Raw genomic sequence first — 17,792 nt, 5'->3', positions numbered from 1 at the left:
TTGCCAGTGGTGCTAAGAGACTTGAGACCGACCGAGCACAAGCAGCAGAGAAGAAACGCCAGGAAAGACATCTTATGCTGCCCCGCCCACCTCCAAAGTCCAAACACTTCCGTGCCCAGACTGCCCCCGGCTCTTCCACTCACACCTTGGACTCCACACTGTCCACAGTCACCAGCAGGCACACAGACGGAGAGTCCAGCTAGGTCAGCTAGTCCAGAAGGAGAAGTGAATGGCTGAGGAGAACGGATCCTCGTTTTACGAGGCTGCCATGATGATGACTATGGCATTTAAATGCACAGGTGTCTCCTGGACCAGGAGGTATTATGTAGGCCTATATTTGTATTGATCTATCTATCTATCTATCTATCTATCTATCTATCTATCTATCTATCTATCTATCTATCTATCTATCTATCTACCTACCTACCTACCTACCTACCTACCTACCTACCTACCTACCTACCTACCTATCTATCTATCTATCTATCTTCTATTCCTAGCGTTGTTGCTCTTGCAATTCATGGGTAGCAACTTGCACTGCTGTGGCAATAAAGTGGAAAAGCTGGAGTGCATGCAAATGAACACACTGGAAAAACACTTGTCTATTACCTAGGAGAGAGAGCGAGAGAGAGAGAGAGAGATCTTTATTTAATTCCTTATTTAATTCCTTATTTAATATCCAATATTTATTTGTAAATACATTGTTCTGTTTTGATTGTCTTGTTCCACTTCTGCTTTGGCAATGTAAACGTACGTTTTCTCATGCCAATAAAGCTCCTTTGAATTGAATTGAATTGAATTGAGAGAGAGAGAGAGAGAGAGAGAGAGAGAGAGAGAGAGAGAGAGAGAGAGAATTGCCCCTATAAGTGCCAAACTTGACCAAACTTGAACCGGCGTGCATTCATCATCTCAAAAATGCATTGTGTCACATATTTGTCGTGGGTTGCTGCGACACAATGGGCTTTTGAAATATGATTCTTCTGTTCTGACTGCTAGAAGCCAGCTCATCATATCCGCAATCCGCCTTCACAACCAACGCCTGCGCGTTCACCAATGAGAGCGCGTCCACGCCCCGTGTCACGGTGGGCACGTCTGTGACAGACAGTGGATGCTTTATAAACGACTATCCATCCATGATCCAACCGGCTTCAGATTAATTGACGAGATACTACTGATCCCTGATCAAATGCTACTGCTGTAACGTCTGTTTTTGTTTTCTGGCTAATTATAGGACATTCGTCTTATTATTTTATTAAAACAGGAGCCATTTCAGGCTTTTCTTCCAACGACTTCAAGGAGCATAGCCTGTATCTGTCTGATTCCATCTTCACCATGTTGCCAGAATCTGCGACTGGGACTGGGTACGTTTGTTATATAATAATCAGGATACTTGTATGTTTCATGATGTGACTTGGTTGGTAGGCATACTGGCATATGTGAGTCATTTGCAATAAATAGGCTATGCTTAACCTAATGAAAATTCAGCCATGTGAATCGCGTGATGTGCTCGAGTATGTGCATTTTGGTCTACTAGACTCTAGGCTACTTGGTGGCGACAGTTTATTAATTATTTGTATTTATTCTCGCTTACGCTTACTACTACAATATGTTATGTTTGTTGAATCCGATCTCATAGGTCGATGAGGCGCCAGAAATTAGAATGCATAGCTACGCATTTCGGCCGGCGATACCTTTCGTGAGAACACTGCGAGGGAATATGAACTGCGCTTCATATTCACTCCACTTCTATGGTGGATTAAGGAACTGGAGTGCTCTAGTCTAGACTTCCATGATCATGTCCAATTGATTTCCGTCCTGTTCGTTACAGTGAGTCGCGACCTTCTGCTTGTGCTTATAAATTGTGCCAAATCATGCGACGGGTGGGCACTGGGCACTAGTCCCACGTGTGAAAGTCTGAGATGTGCTGTCTGAGGGGGGGGGGGGGGGGGGGGGGACTCCTCGGCTCACACGTGTGGACGTTCTGAGGAACACGCGTGGCCCCCAGTGAGTCAGAGTGTGTGCGAGAAAGACTGCCACCCGCACGCCCCCACTCAGGCAGCTTTCGGACATGACGTCATTTCTCCAAACCCAAGCAAAGGGATTTTTTTGGCACGACTTGGTATTGCGTCAGCCAATATAATGTGATGATGCCAGTATGCCACTGCCAGTATCAATATCATGCATCATCATCATCATCATCAGATTCATCATCAGATTCACCACAACATTACTTAATTATTTCAGAGCATCATGTGGCTCAAAGTAATGTGATGATGTTGGTGGAAATTAAGACTTTATGCACGAACACGAACTTTATGCACACACACACAAGGGGAGATGTCTGCCTCTCTTCTCTATCGATGATCATTCATAATACATAAGTACCTCAAACAGGTGCATATACAGGTTAAACAGGTTTAACTGAAACTATACAAAATCAGGTCTTATGGTAGAAACATGAGCCATCCATCTAAACCAGTTATCTGTGAAGACTTCAACTTGACCTCTGAAGCTGAATGTAATTATCTCCATAATAAATATACTATAGATTAAATCAATCCATTCATTTATAGTTGGTATTACATTTGTAAGCCACTTTTTTGTTAAGGCGTTTTTGGATGCCACCAGCAATACCCTCAATAGATACTGATCCTGCTTTACAAATTGAAGTCCCTCCAGATCTGCAAGATACGGCACAACCAATTATATATGATTTATGTTAAATTATATTGTATTTTACTGATAAACTGATAAACTGATTTGTAACTCATTTATGACTGAGCATACATTACATACATTACACATAATAATAATAACTCAACCAGGCAATCCCCTCCCCTTCTTGAGATTATTTAAAAGTATCCCCTTTTCTGTGTAATTTCTTGCCCTCCAACTTTCCAGTTAATGATTCATTGCACAGGTCATATGATGACATGACACTACATTTTAGTGTACTGTTTCTCAACTAGTGGGAAAAAAGGTCTTCACTTTCTTACATTATTGAATGCATGCTCAGGCAACATTATCTCAAATACCTTCACGGACCACCAGTGAGTGGTCCACGGACCACCAGTTGAAAACCCCTGCGTTAGAGTGCAAGTGATTCTCTAAGTGGGGTCCAGGGACCTCCAGGTTTCCTTTAAGGGGTTCCAGGGGGTCCCCAGCTAAATTAATAGAGCATTCAAAATCAATCAGTTTAACCACTTTAAACATATACATCGGCTACTTGAAATTAATACTAGCTATCTACAATTTAACAACATACATCTTGTATGGGAGTCTCAGGCACAAAATATTTTCTGATGGGGTAATTTGTATTAATTTGGGGGTGCATGGTTCTTGACATGAAAATGTTTGAGAACATCTGCGTTATAGTGTACAATTGTATGAATGAACACACTGTGGGAAAAACAAACTGTGTGTGATGTGTCATAATAACCCCAGAAGTTGTCAGACAGTGTTTGTACTGCAGTATTTGCACAACAAACATTCAGAGCCTTTCGCGTGCCAGCTTTCTGCCAGCATATTAATGGCGGTTTCTGTATCTGACCTCTGTGTGCTCTACATGAACACATTCCTACTGATGTTTGAATACGGGAACAGAGTTGACAGTCATAGTTAAGTGAAAGCTCTCAGCCTAGGTAAAGATTAGATAAAACGAGTGAAAATTCAGGCGTTACCTGAAAACCTGCAGTGGGCGTAGGGGTGGGCGATATGGTGATAAATATCGTATCGTGATAACAATGTCCCCACGATATGCCTTTTCAGAAGGGTATGGCCTGGTCAGCCTGCAATGACATGCATAAGATCAGGTCAACCATTGAGCCGATTCTACTGTATGGCTCCGAGACATGGACACTTTCAAAGAAATTAGAGAAACGGTTGGATGGTATTTACACCCGCCTTTAATGAGAGCGCAAAATCTGTCTTGGAAGAGCCACCCATCGACTAATCTAATATACGGCAACCTTCCCCGTGTTTCTTCACTAGTCCGATCCAGAAGAACACAGTTTGCCGGCCACTGCTACAGAGCTGACAATGAGGTTATATCTTCCATTCTTCTCTGGAATCCTGCCTCAAAGCAGACCAGAGGTAGAAAACTGCATGCCATTCCCTGTTGTCATCGCTAGGGACACATGCATCAGTAAGCAGGAACTGGGGATTGCAATGAAGGACCGGAAATTCTGGCGTGGCATTGTAATCCATGATCTCGACCGAGGTCGAAAAATTATGATGATGATATATCGTGATATAGTGAATGCGCATTCTATGATTTGCATTTCTATAATACCTTAATTTATACTTTTGTAGAACGAGCCGATATTAATACAATTAATACAAAGTATTTTGGTCTAAGTGTTTTGTTACTCCCTTTTCTTTTAGTTTGTGTTACCTTGCTGGTGGTTGTACTGTTAAGTAACTTGAACAATAACCCTAAAAAACACATACAAAATATTGTGTCACCGGCTAACCTGTTATGTGTGCACTGCGCGCCAAGTGAGATGCGGATGCCATACCGTTCATCCCTCTCTGTTCCGCAATCTGCCTTTCTCCCAATCTCAAATCAATTCATATCATCTATTTGCCAATGTTAAACACCATAATTAATTACATAATTGTAATGAATAATAGATGTGCGAGACCGAGAATACAATCATTACTATCTACAGTACATGAATGATTAACTCTTGAAAACAGGTGATAATTAGTTACACAACACTAACGTAACCCCCAATTTACTCTCGCCCCTCTCTCGCCTCCAGGTACAGTTATGAGGAATGCAGTGCCACAGCTGAGTGGCTCATGTCCCAGACAGAGGTACGCCCCCTGGTAGCCATTGTGTGCGGCTCAGGTATGGGGGGGCTGGCTGACATCCTCAAGGACCCTGTGGTCTTCAAGTACAACGACATTCCTAACTTCCCCCAAAGCACAGGTATGAATGTCAGTCTGTCCATGTCTGGGCAAGAATATTATAAAACACAGTGTGTGTGTGTGTGTGTGTGTGTGTGTGTGTGTGTGTGTGTGTGTGTGTGTGTGTGTGTGTGTGTGTGTGTCTGATTGCGTTTACTCATTGGTCTAACTGTTAACTCTCCCCCTCTCACTGTGTGTGTGTGTGTGTGTGTGTGTGTGTGTGTGTGTGTGTGTGCGTGCGTGCGTGCGTGCGTGCGTGCGTGCGTGCGTGCGTGCGTGCGTGCGTGCGTGTGCGTGCTGTAGTGCATGGCCACGCTGGCAGGCTGGTGTTTGGAACTTTAAAGGGGAAGCCATGTGTCTGCATGCAGGGCAGGTCCCATTTATATGAAGGATACCCCATTCAAAAGGTAGGCATCATTCAGTAGTCGGCACTCACAATCATCAGTTAACCACTTCAACCATAGCGTCCCTATTCTAGGGGAAACATTCAGCAAAAATGACAGATCTACAAGCTTAAAAAACTCGTATAAATGAAACATTAATGTGTGAATTAGAATAGAGCGTATGTGCGTGACATCATCATCATACCCGGAAGTTATGTGGGAACGCCTACTGAGTGGCAAAAAACTCCTTTCTGGCCTTGACAGCCCATACATCCAAACAGAAAAGTGATTGCAATAAACGACATTAAATTACGTTAAAGTCACTTTGCCACTTGATTTGCCACTGACTTTATGCATGCGGAATTGCGCATACCCTCTATAAGTACAAGATTCATGGCCAGTGTATAATTAGTGTTATAAGTTAAGGTATCGAGAATGTGGTTGATATTAATGTGCAGTCATGAAAATGCCTAATATTATTGCAATATGTCGTATTTTAGATGTGCTTGAGGTGAGAAATTGTAATTAGTAATGTCGAAAAAAAATTGTTGTCCAAGTATGTGTTTTGCCCCATAATTATGTTCAAACCGTTGCAGTCATCACAGTGAAGGCACTCACCCTCCATCATGTTTGGCGTGCTCCACAGATCACGATGCCCATCCGTGTGTTCAAGCTTCTCGGTGTGGAGACGGTGATTATGACCAACGCAGCCGGAGGTCTCAACCAGGACTATAAGGTGGGAGACGTCATGATCATAAAGGACCACATCAACATGCCAGGCTTCGCTGGAAACAACCCACTGGTCGGGCCCAATGATGAGCGGTAGGTGGATGGAGGGACGCATGACTAGAGAGAGGGAGGGATGAATGGAGTGAAAGAGCGATAGATAGCGATAGATGTATGAATGGAGAGAGGGATAAATGCCTAATTCATGATGCGTTACAAGAAATAGCCAAGCTCGCAACGTGTCAGATGTGAGTGTGACACCTTGTGAGATCAGCTGACACTATCATACAACAACATATAAATGGGGCTATAGAGTTATTAGTGGGTGGAGGAAGGATGGAGATAAGTATTGTAAGTAACGATGGAGATTGGAGAGTGAATCGTGTGGAAAATGAAAGCAGAGGGAGATTTTACTCATGAATACATCTAAAATTACATAATACAACCAAATTAATGATACAAAATAATACTTTGTATAGAACTTTTCAAAACAATGTTACAAAGTGCTTTATAGAAAACGGAACAGAACACAAGAAACAAGACACAGAAAAAACGTCTTAAGGGAAAAACATCTTGCTTTAAGACACTATGAAATAGACTAAGATCTGGACAAGAGGAAATAAATAAAATAAAGTAATACAGGAGAAGACTCTCGACAGGTAGAACGTAGACAAGGATATAAAACAGGTAAAATATCTAACAGAAAGTGCCAAAGTAGGGCATGAAATATATAGTAAAACAGGGAGAAATGATGAAGGCATTATTAAAAGGCTAACTCGTGAACATATGTTTTGATAAGATCACCTTTGGTCATGAGCTGGGACGGACAGACAATATAGCCCGGCCTGACGATCATAGGGAACAGACAGGAAAGCCTGCCCTGAAGGCAGCCTGAGTTATATTTAGTTGTGCGTGGGTGTCATGCACCGGTGCCCAATCAGTCATAACATGTCAGAGATGTACAACATTAACCGGGAGCCAAGCCATGTAAGGCTTTAAACATTATTGATAAAATCTTAAATTCTGAAAGAAACACAGGCAACACAGTGGCGAAGGACCAGGATGAGTAGTATGTAGTCACACGTCTTAAGAGAGTGTTTTGGTTACGTGTTGAGTAAACATCCTTCTCCTCTTCCAGGTTTGGCACTCGCTTCCCCTGCATGTCTGACGCATACGACCGGAAGCTGGTGCAGCTCGCCCAGGAATTGGGAACAGATTTGGGTTACAGCGACTTCTTGCGTGAAGGGGTGTACGTTGTCCTGGGCGGTCCTTCCTTTGAGACGATCGCAGAGTGTCGCATGCTACACAGACTCGGGGCTGATGCTGTCGGTGAGTTTGGGGATGGAGCACATGCGGAACCATGCCAAATATTCATCAAAGTAGGGCTGCAACTATAGATAATATTTGTATTGATTAATCAAATGATCAAGAAGCTGGTTTAGAAAATATATATATATTATATATAGAAAACATAATTGTATACTACACAGCAGTGTCATGCAAAAATAGTGAAAATAGACGATCTACAGGCTCACAATGCTTATAATGACACGCCCAAAATAGGGATTGGTTATTAACAGATTATTTTGTAAATTATCAATTATCGATTCTTTTTTAGCGGATTCAGACACATGTTGTGATTACTAGTGACTTCAGGAACACAGTCAAACTTTATTATTCGCTCTAAACTAGTAACTCAAGTTAGAAGTTACTAACTCTTCTTCTATCAACTGACATTCTCTATCTCCCAAAGCCCCATATTCCATAGCACCCCTCTGAGGCACATGAGTACCATACAGTTGAATGAAGTGTACTCGTGTATGGAAGAATCATGGCCGATGTGAATGCTGGCCAGTGGGGAGCGGGCAATCGTACTCTGGAACGGTTCGAATCAATCGGACACAGTCTGAATCCGCCCGTAGTTGTGCCCACAGCCATTGATGTGTCAGAATACAGTAGATGGTAGTCAACAGTACATTGTGGTGGCTTTACGTCTTATCGGTGCACCTTCTTCGTCACAGGTATGAGCACGGCGCACGAGGTGATTGTGGCCCGCCATTGCGGCATGCGCGTATTTGCCATGTCGTTGATCACCAACGAGGCAGTGATGAACTACGACAGCCAGGACAAGGCCAACCACGAAGAGGTGCTGGAGACGGGCAAGCAGAGGTCGGAACAAATGCAGAAGCTGGTGTCCAACATGGTGGTCCGCCTGGAACACAACAATAACTTCGCCTGCTGATCTCTCTCTCTCACACGCACGCACGCACGCACGCACGCACGCACGCACGCACGCACGCACGCACGCACGCACGCAGACAGACAGACAGACAGACAGACAGACAGACAGACAGACAGACAGACAGACAGACAGACAGACAGACAGACAGACAGACAGACAGACAGACAGACAGACAGACAGACAGACACACACACACACACACACACACATATATATACAGTATGTACACACTGCTCTCACAACTGTAGCTGGCAGAAGGGAAGAAATTTAGAAATGTAGTATCTGTCCATGGTTGAGACCAGTTTATACTTTGTTGTACGACCACATCGCTTGCCGAATACAAATTATTTTCAAACGAAAACTGTGACACGTCACATTTGAACCACTTTGAACATTCCCTCATATTGCCCATAGGATTCTCAGAAGATTTTCAGGAAATGTCTACAAATATCCCAAACTTTCAGGAAATGTATTAAAAAATGAATGTTGAACATTTGCCAATAGCTGTTCTACAAAGTATATAAGATTTAAGTAATTAGAAATGTAAATCTGCTATTTCCGGCAAAAGATATGGTCATGCGACAAAGTATAAATCGGCCTGTAACCCTTTGTAGAAATGTCACTTTAGATTAGAGCGCCAAGCCATTGCCTGTGTCTACTACTGTAGACACAGGTAACTACATGTACTGTAGTTATCCAAGCATGCAGTAGCTGCTGTGCCTGTATGCAAAGTCAGGCCAGAAGAATGTTAAAAATGCTTGAGTGTTAAAAAACAAAAATCTATTTTACAGGCCTGGCTAGTTAAGCTTCGTGTACTGCTTGATGATATATTAACTGTCTTGTTTGAGGGACTTTGGACAGGTTTTATTTTCCATGGGGTTTTGCTTTTGAGTGTCACCTTCTTAATCTAGTCCTAGATCTTAATATTGAGAATCCAGCCTCCTTGTCTGATATGTATAATTCTCTGCAATGTTTACATTTTTAAACATAGCTGTTGTGAAGGGTCATGGGGAAAGGACCCTTTCGGTTTTGATTTCTATTTAAGTACTTTTTAACTTGACCACCACAAAATACTATTTATTGTTCCTACATTCCTTGGCAAAAATGAGTGAGACATCAGACAATTCACCAGTCATTCTGTAAAAAAGAATTCAGTTTTGAATGATGGATGCAAGAAATTGCATATTGCCGTCAAATGTGTCATGTTAAAAATGTTTATTTTTAATTATATAGTATATATTTTATATATTTTATGTTGTGATTGGTGTTGAAGCAAGGGTTTCTATTCTGTATGAGATGGTTATCTAAATATTGTCGTGTTGTGAAAGAGAGCATGGGTTATTAAGCATTCCAAATTCACCCTATGTAAAAAATAACATTCCATCAATGTTTCACCGTATTAACACTTGACCTCTGTTTTTTATGATAGTAGTTTTTCAATAAAACGACTAAACTCAAAGATGTAGAATACCGAGTGGTACTTTAATCAGAAGCTTTATTGTCACATCACTGGTTTACAAGATAAAGAAAAGTGGGTAAAATTCATTTTTGTGCATAGTTATGGAGGAAATTAAGAAATTTTTTTGCTTGGGTAATTTGGTGTACTATGCCTTAATGGTCATAATCATAAAGATGATCTTGTAAATGGAATGCCCTAGCTGTGTCCTACTTAAGTGCACCGCAATCTGTGTAGAAAGAGAAAAGGCATCACTTTGATGCCTGAAATGTAACAGGTGCATGCTTGCAATACCTTTCTCACACAAAAAGACAATTTGTTGCTGAGAATGTTTAGCATTTTTGCTGTTAGTTTGTCAAATGAGCAGTTTTATGCTATCTCTGCTGTCTGTTATCTGTACTCTCTCACAGACCTCTAGGTTCCCCTAGACTTCTTCCCAGTTTCTAAACCCAAATATGATATCCCACGTTGCCCCTCCTCCTAAACACCATTTTCCGTGACGCTGAGGCTCTGCAGTTTCCATCCATACAAGGTCATGGGAACTTTGTGAGCATGTGCTCAGATCCACACAGAGTCAGTCCACAGTGCACAGCCAAAACACTGGGTAAATTAATTAAGAATATCCAAAGCAGCATTGTATGCAGAAACCATATTTCTCAACAATGTCAAAACAACTTCTGGTTTGGCAACAGTGTTTAAGAATATCTAGGATATGCAGACATACCGGTCTTTCTTGTAATTAATACCACGTTAGGTCATCACTTCCCCTTCACTTTACGTAATTACCTTCATACAGCCTCAGTAATTCAGACATCCCAAATTGTCACATTTTTATAAATTCCCTCTTTAACTAAATCCCTGAGTAAACACTACATACTGTAGGTATACACAGGCAACAACTAAATACAATTAGCTGCTGTCAAACAATGGGGATGTTTTGTGTATTTAGATGTGAGGGGAGACATGCAGTCTCTTCTATGACATTAAGGAAGAAACTCCAGTGCATTCCAGCAGGACACAATGTTCCAGGCAGACATTGTGTATCGTTAGATTTATGGTTACATTTTACTACCTGTCATGCAGGGATGACCATTTCATAGTGATCATAATGCTTGATGTTAGTATATGGCTATTCAATCATTAACCAGTTGGAAAGAAGTACCTGCTCGAGGAATAGGAATGAGGAATTTAAAAAGCAGGAAAAAGCCATTTTCACAAACTGAATTGTTTGGGAATTTCAACTTTATTGGACAACAGGGTGAAAACTAAGTCTGGGGCATGCAACAGAAGTTGTGAGCATACATGAATGACATTACTGAAACTATAAGGTTTTTTTGCACATCTGTATATTGTTGTTAGAAAAGAATAGGCCATCTATAACGTTTCCACAGACATCCCCAAATGCGTAATTTACAACAAAAATAACTGAAGTCCACACATTGTGATCTTCCTTGGGCATATACCGGTACAGTATGTGTAAGAGTTGGTCAAAGTTTTGTTGCTATTGTTCAATCTTCATACATGACCATGTAAGCTTTTTTCGTGAAGCTTCTCAAGGTACAGCCGCTTTGAAAAGTAAATCCACCTGTTCAGGTCAAGGACCCTTGATACAGTACACATGAATTTACTTGAAAAGGGAACGTGAAAACATGATTGTCCTGCTCTGGCAGCACATCCACAAGCATGTGATGAGTTATACTGCCCTCTGGTGCTGAAGGATCACTTATTTTTCGGTGCACAGAACTTTGTGCTTCTTGACAAAAAGTATCTATTTTCAACTGAGTAGTTTCAACAGACACTATCTTCAAAGTTGGAAATACAGGTTACAAAGTATACATTTGCCAAATGTAATCATTACTTTCCCCATGGACAAATGCCTACAGGCAGATACTGAACACCTGGTTTCGACAGTAAAACAAATAAAAATCTATGTGATCCCATCTTCTGCCTGGTTGATCGAGTAATCAGATATAGCTACTAATTTTAATGGGTGGTTCCAATAAGAATTATTAAAGAAGAGACTGGGCGAGCCAATCCATCCATGAACAGATTTCACATTATTGATTCAGGCCAGGAGACTTTTAACTAAGTCTCCCATGGCCAGAAAAAGGATGGAAATATCTGTTCATGCCATCTGTAAAAACAGCGACAGCATCTCCGATGACCACGCTGAGCATGTTGTCTGGTATAAAATGCATTACATTGTAATGCTATAACTTTGTAATGATTACAAAGACAAAATCCTCATCATCCCCATATCCCCCAAGCTGCTTTAGGAGGTGTTATGTAGATGGCATAAACACATCAGCTCCTTTTATTAGACTTGGAAGAGCCTTTCTCACAAGAATAGACAAGATTAGCAGAATTACCTACAGTCTTCCCACCCAGGGGTCCTTATTCATTGCCATCTGGTTGTTTTAAAATTGATTACAATGAGCACAGCCTCCTTCCTAACTCAAATAATTTGTGACTTCATAAAATAATCAGCATTGTGAATGGAAATGTTCAAGTTTGCCTCTTGGCAGACTAGGTAATTGCTTTGATGCATCTGGAACCTGTACTTGCTCACGAATACTACTAACTGAACCGTTTCTGATCAGGGAAATATTAAATATTAAATATTGTCTTAGGCTATCTTTTGCCATTAGGATAAATAATAACACTGCTATTCTACAAAATGAGCAAACAACTTGTTTTAAGAACTTTGCAAGGAGCACAATGCACAGCCTCTTAACACAAATGTTTGTGTGCACTTTTACAAAGTGTCATATCACAACAATAAAACAAGAAATATTCATCATTGCTTTCTTAAGGTGACATTGGGGTAGAGGTGGGTGAATATCACAATATTTTTGAACAAATGCCTTGATATTGACATTGTGACAATAATATTGTAATTTGAAAATATCCATTTAGTTTTTCAAATATAATAGCAGATCTACAAGCTCACAATGGGTCACTCACATTGTGACACATTGTGAGCTTGTAGACCAACTATTTAACCATTTTGACCATGTCTTAATGTTTAAAATAAGGTTTAAGTCAGTAAAACCAGTAAAAGACAATAGTTATGCCATATCATGATATTGTGATGTCCAAAATCCCAGACTATATCTAGTCTCATATCACAATATGGATATTATATTGCCCGGCCCCACATTGGGGCCATTAGACACCAGTTTGAGCACACTCAACTGGAATACAATAAGTTCACCGAAGTTCTGTAAATGTTGCTTCCTGACGTACCATTGTGCATGTGTGTGTGACCATGTATGACCTTGGACCAATCTCAGCTGTATGTGTGAATGACCCTATGCCTTTTCAGATGGTGCAAGAGGATGAAGCTCTTCCCACACTGGCCACAGCTGTAGGGCCTCTCCCCGCTGTGGGTGCGCAGGTGGACCCCCAGGCTGCTCTGCTGTGAGAAGCGCTTCCCGCACTGGCCGCAGCAGTACGGCTTCTCGCCCGTGTGTGTCCGGTAGTGTATGCGAAGGTGGGAGGAGCACTGGAAGCTCTTGCCACAGATGGTGCAAACGAACGCCCTCTTCCGCTTGTGACCCTGCTGGTGGAGCTTCAGGTGGTGCAAGCGATTAAAGGACTTGCCGCAGTGTGTGCATATGTAGCCCCTCGACAGCCCCGAGGTCATCCTGTGTGGAAGGTGGAGGTTACTCGATCTGAAGGTGCTGTGCGGCTGACTATCGAGCGGTCGGTCCGTGATGGCAGTATAATCTCTCTCCGAGTTTTCACTCGTCTGCCCCGCGTGCGAGAGGGGGATGTTCCTCTGGGGAAACAGTTGTTCGCTGTGGCCGTCTTGCTGCGAATAGGTAACCTGGGGTCTGGGCAAAAATGAGGATGGCTGTGGATTATCCTTCTCGTATTCTGCGTTGAAGCTCCCATTACATGTCGTCTCTGCCGAGGCTTGTGGGCCACTGTTCGGCTTGTTAGTGGAACCAGCATTCTGTGTATATGAATGGTCGCTGAAGCCTTTGGAATACTCCTCGACTATGCTAGAAAAATCTGGAAACCCTGCATCAATGTCATTCCCTTCGATAATGGATGACCAAAGCTGATTGTCTCTTTCCTCTACGGCGAACACGGCAGGAAGCTGATTCTGCTTCCTGGCACTTTGCTGACATCGGTTCTGAATCTGATTGAATCCTAACGGATCCTCCTCCTTTTCCGTTTTGACCGTGAACTGAAGTGCACTAGTCTGATCTCGATGCAGGGCGGAGCTATGTGAATCGTGGAATTTATTTGGAATCGTCTGGTTGGACACCTCCATGTGGGGCAAACACCGCCTCTCGGTCGGAGACCTGTTGTATTGTACGCTGTTACCTGGAAACACAGAACACATTAAAGTCAAGTTTGTGCCACACAATTTGACTAGATTCCATACAATTGGAAAGCCTCTGATGCTAACGGGTAAAAATTCCACTGCCTTGCGAGGGGTCCAGCTTTACCGAAAATAAACTAAACCACTTTGCTAATCACCGAAACAAAGCCGGTTTTGTGTTGGCGAAAGTCTATTCACCATGCTGGGAAGCCTCTCTGCACCCCAGCTTCTCTGTATAATGTACTTTTTGGGTATGAAATAAAATATTTAGAGCGCCCTTTACAGATCTGGTCAATGGGTAATTATTAATGTTGACCATATTCTTTTATATATTTTCTCTAAAAAATAAAAAATAAACTAAAGTGGTTTAGTTTATTTTTGGTAAAGTTGGACCCCTCGCACGGCAGTGGAATTTTTACCCGTATGCAGTAGAGGCTTTCCTGGCAGGGCGTTAGTGAGAACTCCTGTAAGACCTGTAAGAGTGCATTTGGAACCCTGAGAGTCCCTGGATGTCACTTTGAGAACCACCGTCTTCGATTTTATTTTATTATTATTTGTAATTATTATTTACACATTGGTATTGGATAGGTACTCGTTATTGACCAATACTCAAGTTATTCGTATCGGGAAGGAAAAAAATGTTATCAGTGTATCTCTAATTTGCACCAGTTCGAACTCACCTACTGGTTCCACAGGACTACTGTTCCAACGCGCCTCATCTGGACTCTCCTCCTTAATTGAGAACGATGCGGTGGGATCTTCAATCTCACTTAACTACACAGATAAAGGACGAGTGTTCAAGATTATAATGCATTTCTCTATGCTCCATGATCATGAAAATGAAAAATACCTTTTCAAATAAATACCTTTAAATCTCCAGCAGGCTCTGGACAACTGGTCCCCACATCAGCATCTCTTTCTATGAAGTCCTCTGGGAAGAAAACAAAGTATTGATTGATTCAAAGCAGGAGATCAGGAGCAAGGAGATCGAGTCAAACTATAAGGTAAAACCTAAAATTATAGTTATATGCTAGTATATACTATATATATAGTATAAAGTATATACATACTATGTATATAAATATGTTTTTAATATGTATTGCAGGTTAGTTAAAGGCGACAACCCAAAATAATCTTAACCCAGTTAAAGGCAACAACCCAAATAATCTGAGTATCTCGCATCATTAAACATCATCATGATGCAGTGCACTTCACATTGGCTTTTATTTACATGCCTGTGGCTTTTATCATGTCACTTTTTGTATGTAAATGATCGGTATATTATTCAAACACCATTTACACTCAAATTAAAGAGCTGAATGTAATACCAACAAATACAATTCTCTATTGTCGGTGTTAATTAAGCACTGGGCCACTTACCCAATCCACGATGCATCTGTGTGTTTGCCTTCTGCACCATTACTAGTTTCTTTCTCAGCATCTCGTTCTCGTTCTGTTTTCGTGATATTTCCAGATGTAAATATGCGCATTTGTCATCGACTAGTTTGGAGATTTCAGCCACAGCTGTTTTGACCATAACCTCCATAATGGAGCTTAATTGCGTCTGAAAGGGAATGCACGTGGCCATTTTTTTTTACCTTGATTCCTATTCTGGGTGTAAACTAAACTATTTTGGTCATAATTTCGCACAGCGTTGTAATAAATGGCATGGAGCATAAAACGACAACAAAATAATGCATCCGTGTTTGTTTCATAGGGTTTGTTTCCTGCCGGAACCTTTCTTCCGCGTGGCGGAGTGATCTACCGTAATTACTACAATATAGACCCCCAGGTCGATCCATGGCCGCGTTTCAAATGGGATGGATCAGAGCCTTAGAAATAGGGATGGATGCAAGAAGAAGTCCCCTGGCCCTGTCCCCATGTTCTCCTTCCATCTACTCACCATTACTCATGATCACAGTCACTAGGTCTTCTCTAGCCCTGAAACATGACTGCTCGTGAATAACGAGCGTCATGTGAACCAGCTAGGTCTTCTCGTGCTTGATTGATTGATTGATTGATTGATGTATTTATTAACAGTTTGGAGAATTGCAGTACATAGTAGCCTAGAGTCTAGACTCTTGTAGATTAAAGATGTCAAAATTGATTACAAAAAACAAAAACACACACACACACACACACACACACACACACACACACACACACACACACACTTAGAGTAAATCTTAGGCTAAGATGTTAGCAAAGTTACAATGCACAGTTATTTTTTGTTATCTGAACTGTCTTGTTCGAGGCTTCAAACATTGATGGAATAATATGTTTTTATTAATGTACCTATATACTGACACCTACTGGCTGGACTTTAAACTGGCTTTATACGTTTGCAAGTATATTCCAGGAGTCAGGACTGAAGGAGGATGGAGGATGCAGTGATGTGGAGTTGGGCTGTTTTCAATCAGCAGAATGCTACTCAGTAGAATCTACCTTTAATATATTTGGCAAATTGGCAGGTAGGATTTTGGGAACCCCACCCTGCCCCACAGACATCTTTGAACAGTTAGCCACTCAGCAGGCCAACAAGATTTTATCTAGATATGACTCCTTACATGTGCTGTTGAACCCTGGTACGATATCAGCCAAAGCACAGGAGTATATCCCTGTTTCACAATGTTAGACTCTGGGAGATGGGTTGCTGATGCACAACACCTACCATGATGCTTACTACACTACTGCTACTCTGGATTTGATTACTTGAGGTTTCAAAATAACGGTAGTGGGTTGCACACACCAAGACATGAAGAGTAAATTACTTGCGGTTTCACATGCTCACTGTCCTCCAATTTAACCATGTACTGCATTACACTTAAAATGGTAACACTTTTGTCCCTTGATGTAAAGCAGGAATCAGCCATGTAGAGCGTGTGCAAGATCGAGTCATAAATCAAGATCTATTGTCACCAATGTGAAAAAACACCTTACAATGCCAAGAACATATTTAAATTGTCCAAACTGACACTAATGTATCATTAGTGTGTGTGTCCCCCCCCCCCCCCCCCCCCCCCCTCCCGTCTACAAATGTGTTACTCTTGTTGAGGGTATCACATTATATGGTCCCCAAAATAGAATTAGCTTGAGCTAAAATTAGAGGCTCAGTCATATAAAGCACAGTTGAGCACTCCTCTAGACTAGAGTTAAGGATTCCTTTACCACCCATGATAAAGATGTACCGGTATGAGTATGACGGTATCTATTCTACTCATGGTGGATAACAATAGGCTACTCACCAAAAACAAGTTGTGTGTACTGTGTAGCCTCCCTGAGGAACATAGCAGCCATAAGCCAAATCATTTGTATTTGAATTACAATTCCCACTTAACTATTTACTAAATAAAATGATTGTGATGAATGGATAATACATAAAATAAGGATGCAATGTCCTGCATTTAAATGCTTCACATAATTAATCAGAAATAATTGTTCTGCATGCCCAGGATGAATGCCCAGGTGTTCCATATGAAAACAATACAAGCCCAATTATTTTTAAATTCCATACTGCACCAGTCTACAACTCTTTTTTCATCAGTTGGCCTAACCTTGATCAATATGGTCTTCCCTCTAGAGATAAAAAACAAAAACAATATTTAGAGAAAATTAGCGAAATGTGTGTAAAATCTGCAAAACAAATACTTACCACTAGGTTTCTTCACAAATGTGTTCCTAAAGGTGTCTACTATAACATATACATTTGTTCCAACCCAACTCCCTTGGGAAACATTGTGA

General features: G+C 41.4%; 2 protein-coding genes across 2 annotated transcripts; one reads left to right on the top strand and one right to left on the bottom strand.

Annotated features, from left to right (window-relative positions):
* Positions 1 to 1,093: 1,093 nt before the first annotated feature.
* Positions 1,094 to 9,838, top strand: LOC306943463 (purine nucleoside phosphorylase-like). Its single transcript, XM_079529824.1, has 6 exons — positions 1,094 to 1,361; positions 4,764 to 4,933; positions 5,215 to 5,318; positions 5,941 to 6,116; positions 7,159 to 7,349; positions 8,042 to 9,838. Exons 1-6 carry the CDS (start codon positions 1,333 to 1,335, stop codon positions 8,260 to 8,262), a joined length of 891 nt encoding a protein of 296 aa, XP_079385950.1. The 5' UTR covers positions 1,094 to 1,332; the 3' UTR covers positions 8,263 to 9,838.
* A 1,110-nt stretch (positions 9,839 to 10,948) lies between these two features.
* LOC306943522 (uncharacterized protein) lies at positions 10,949 to 15,883 on the bottom strand. Its single transcript, XM_079529912.1, has 4 exons — positions 15,432 to 15,883; positions 14,918 to 14,982; positions 14,732 to 14,825; positions 10,949 to 14,053 (listed from the first exon to the last, which is right to left on the bottom strand). The coding sequence occupies exons 1-4, from the start codon at positions 15,637 to 15,639 to the stop codon at positions 13,008 to 13,010; spliced, it is 1,413 nt and encodes a 470-aa protein (XP_079386038.1). The 5' UTR covers positions 15,640 to 15,883; the 3' UTR covers positions 10,949 to 13,007.
* Between the last annotated feature and the right edge of the window lie 1,909 nt (positions 15,884 to 17,792).

The sequence above is a fragment of the Electrona antarctica genome (assembly GCF_951216825.1).
Source record: "Electrona antarctica genome assembly, chromosome: 19".
Lineage (NCBI taxonomy): Eukaryota > Metazoa > Chordata > Actinopteri > Myctophiformes > Myctophidae > Electrona > Electrona antarctica.
The sequence above is the reverse complement of the archived record's forward strand: the minus strand, read 5'-3'. Positions and strand labels throughout refer to the sequence as shown.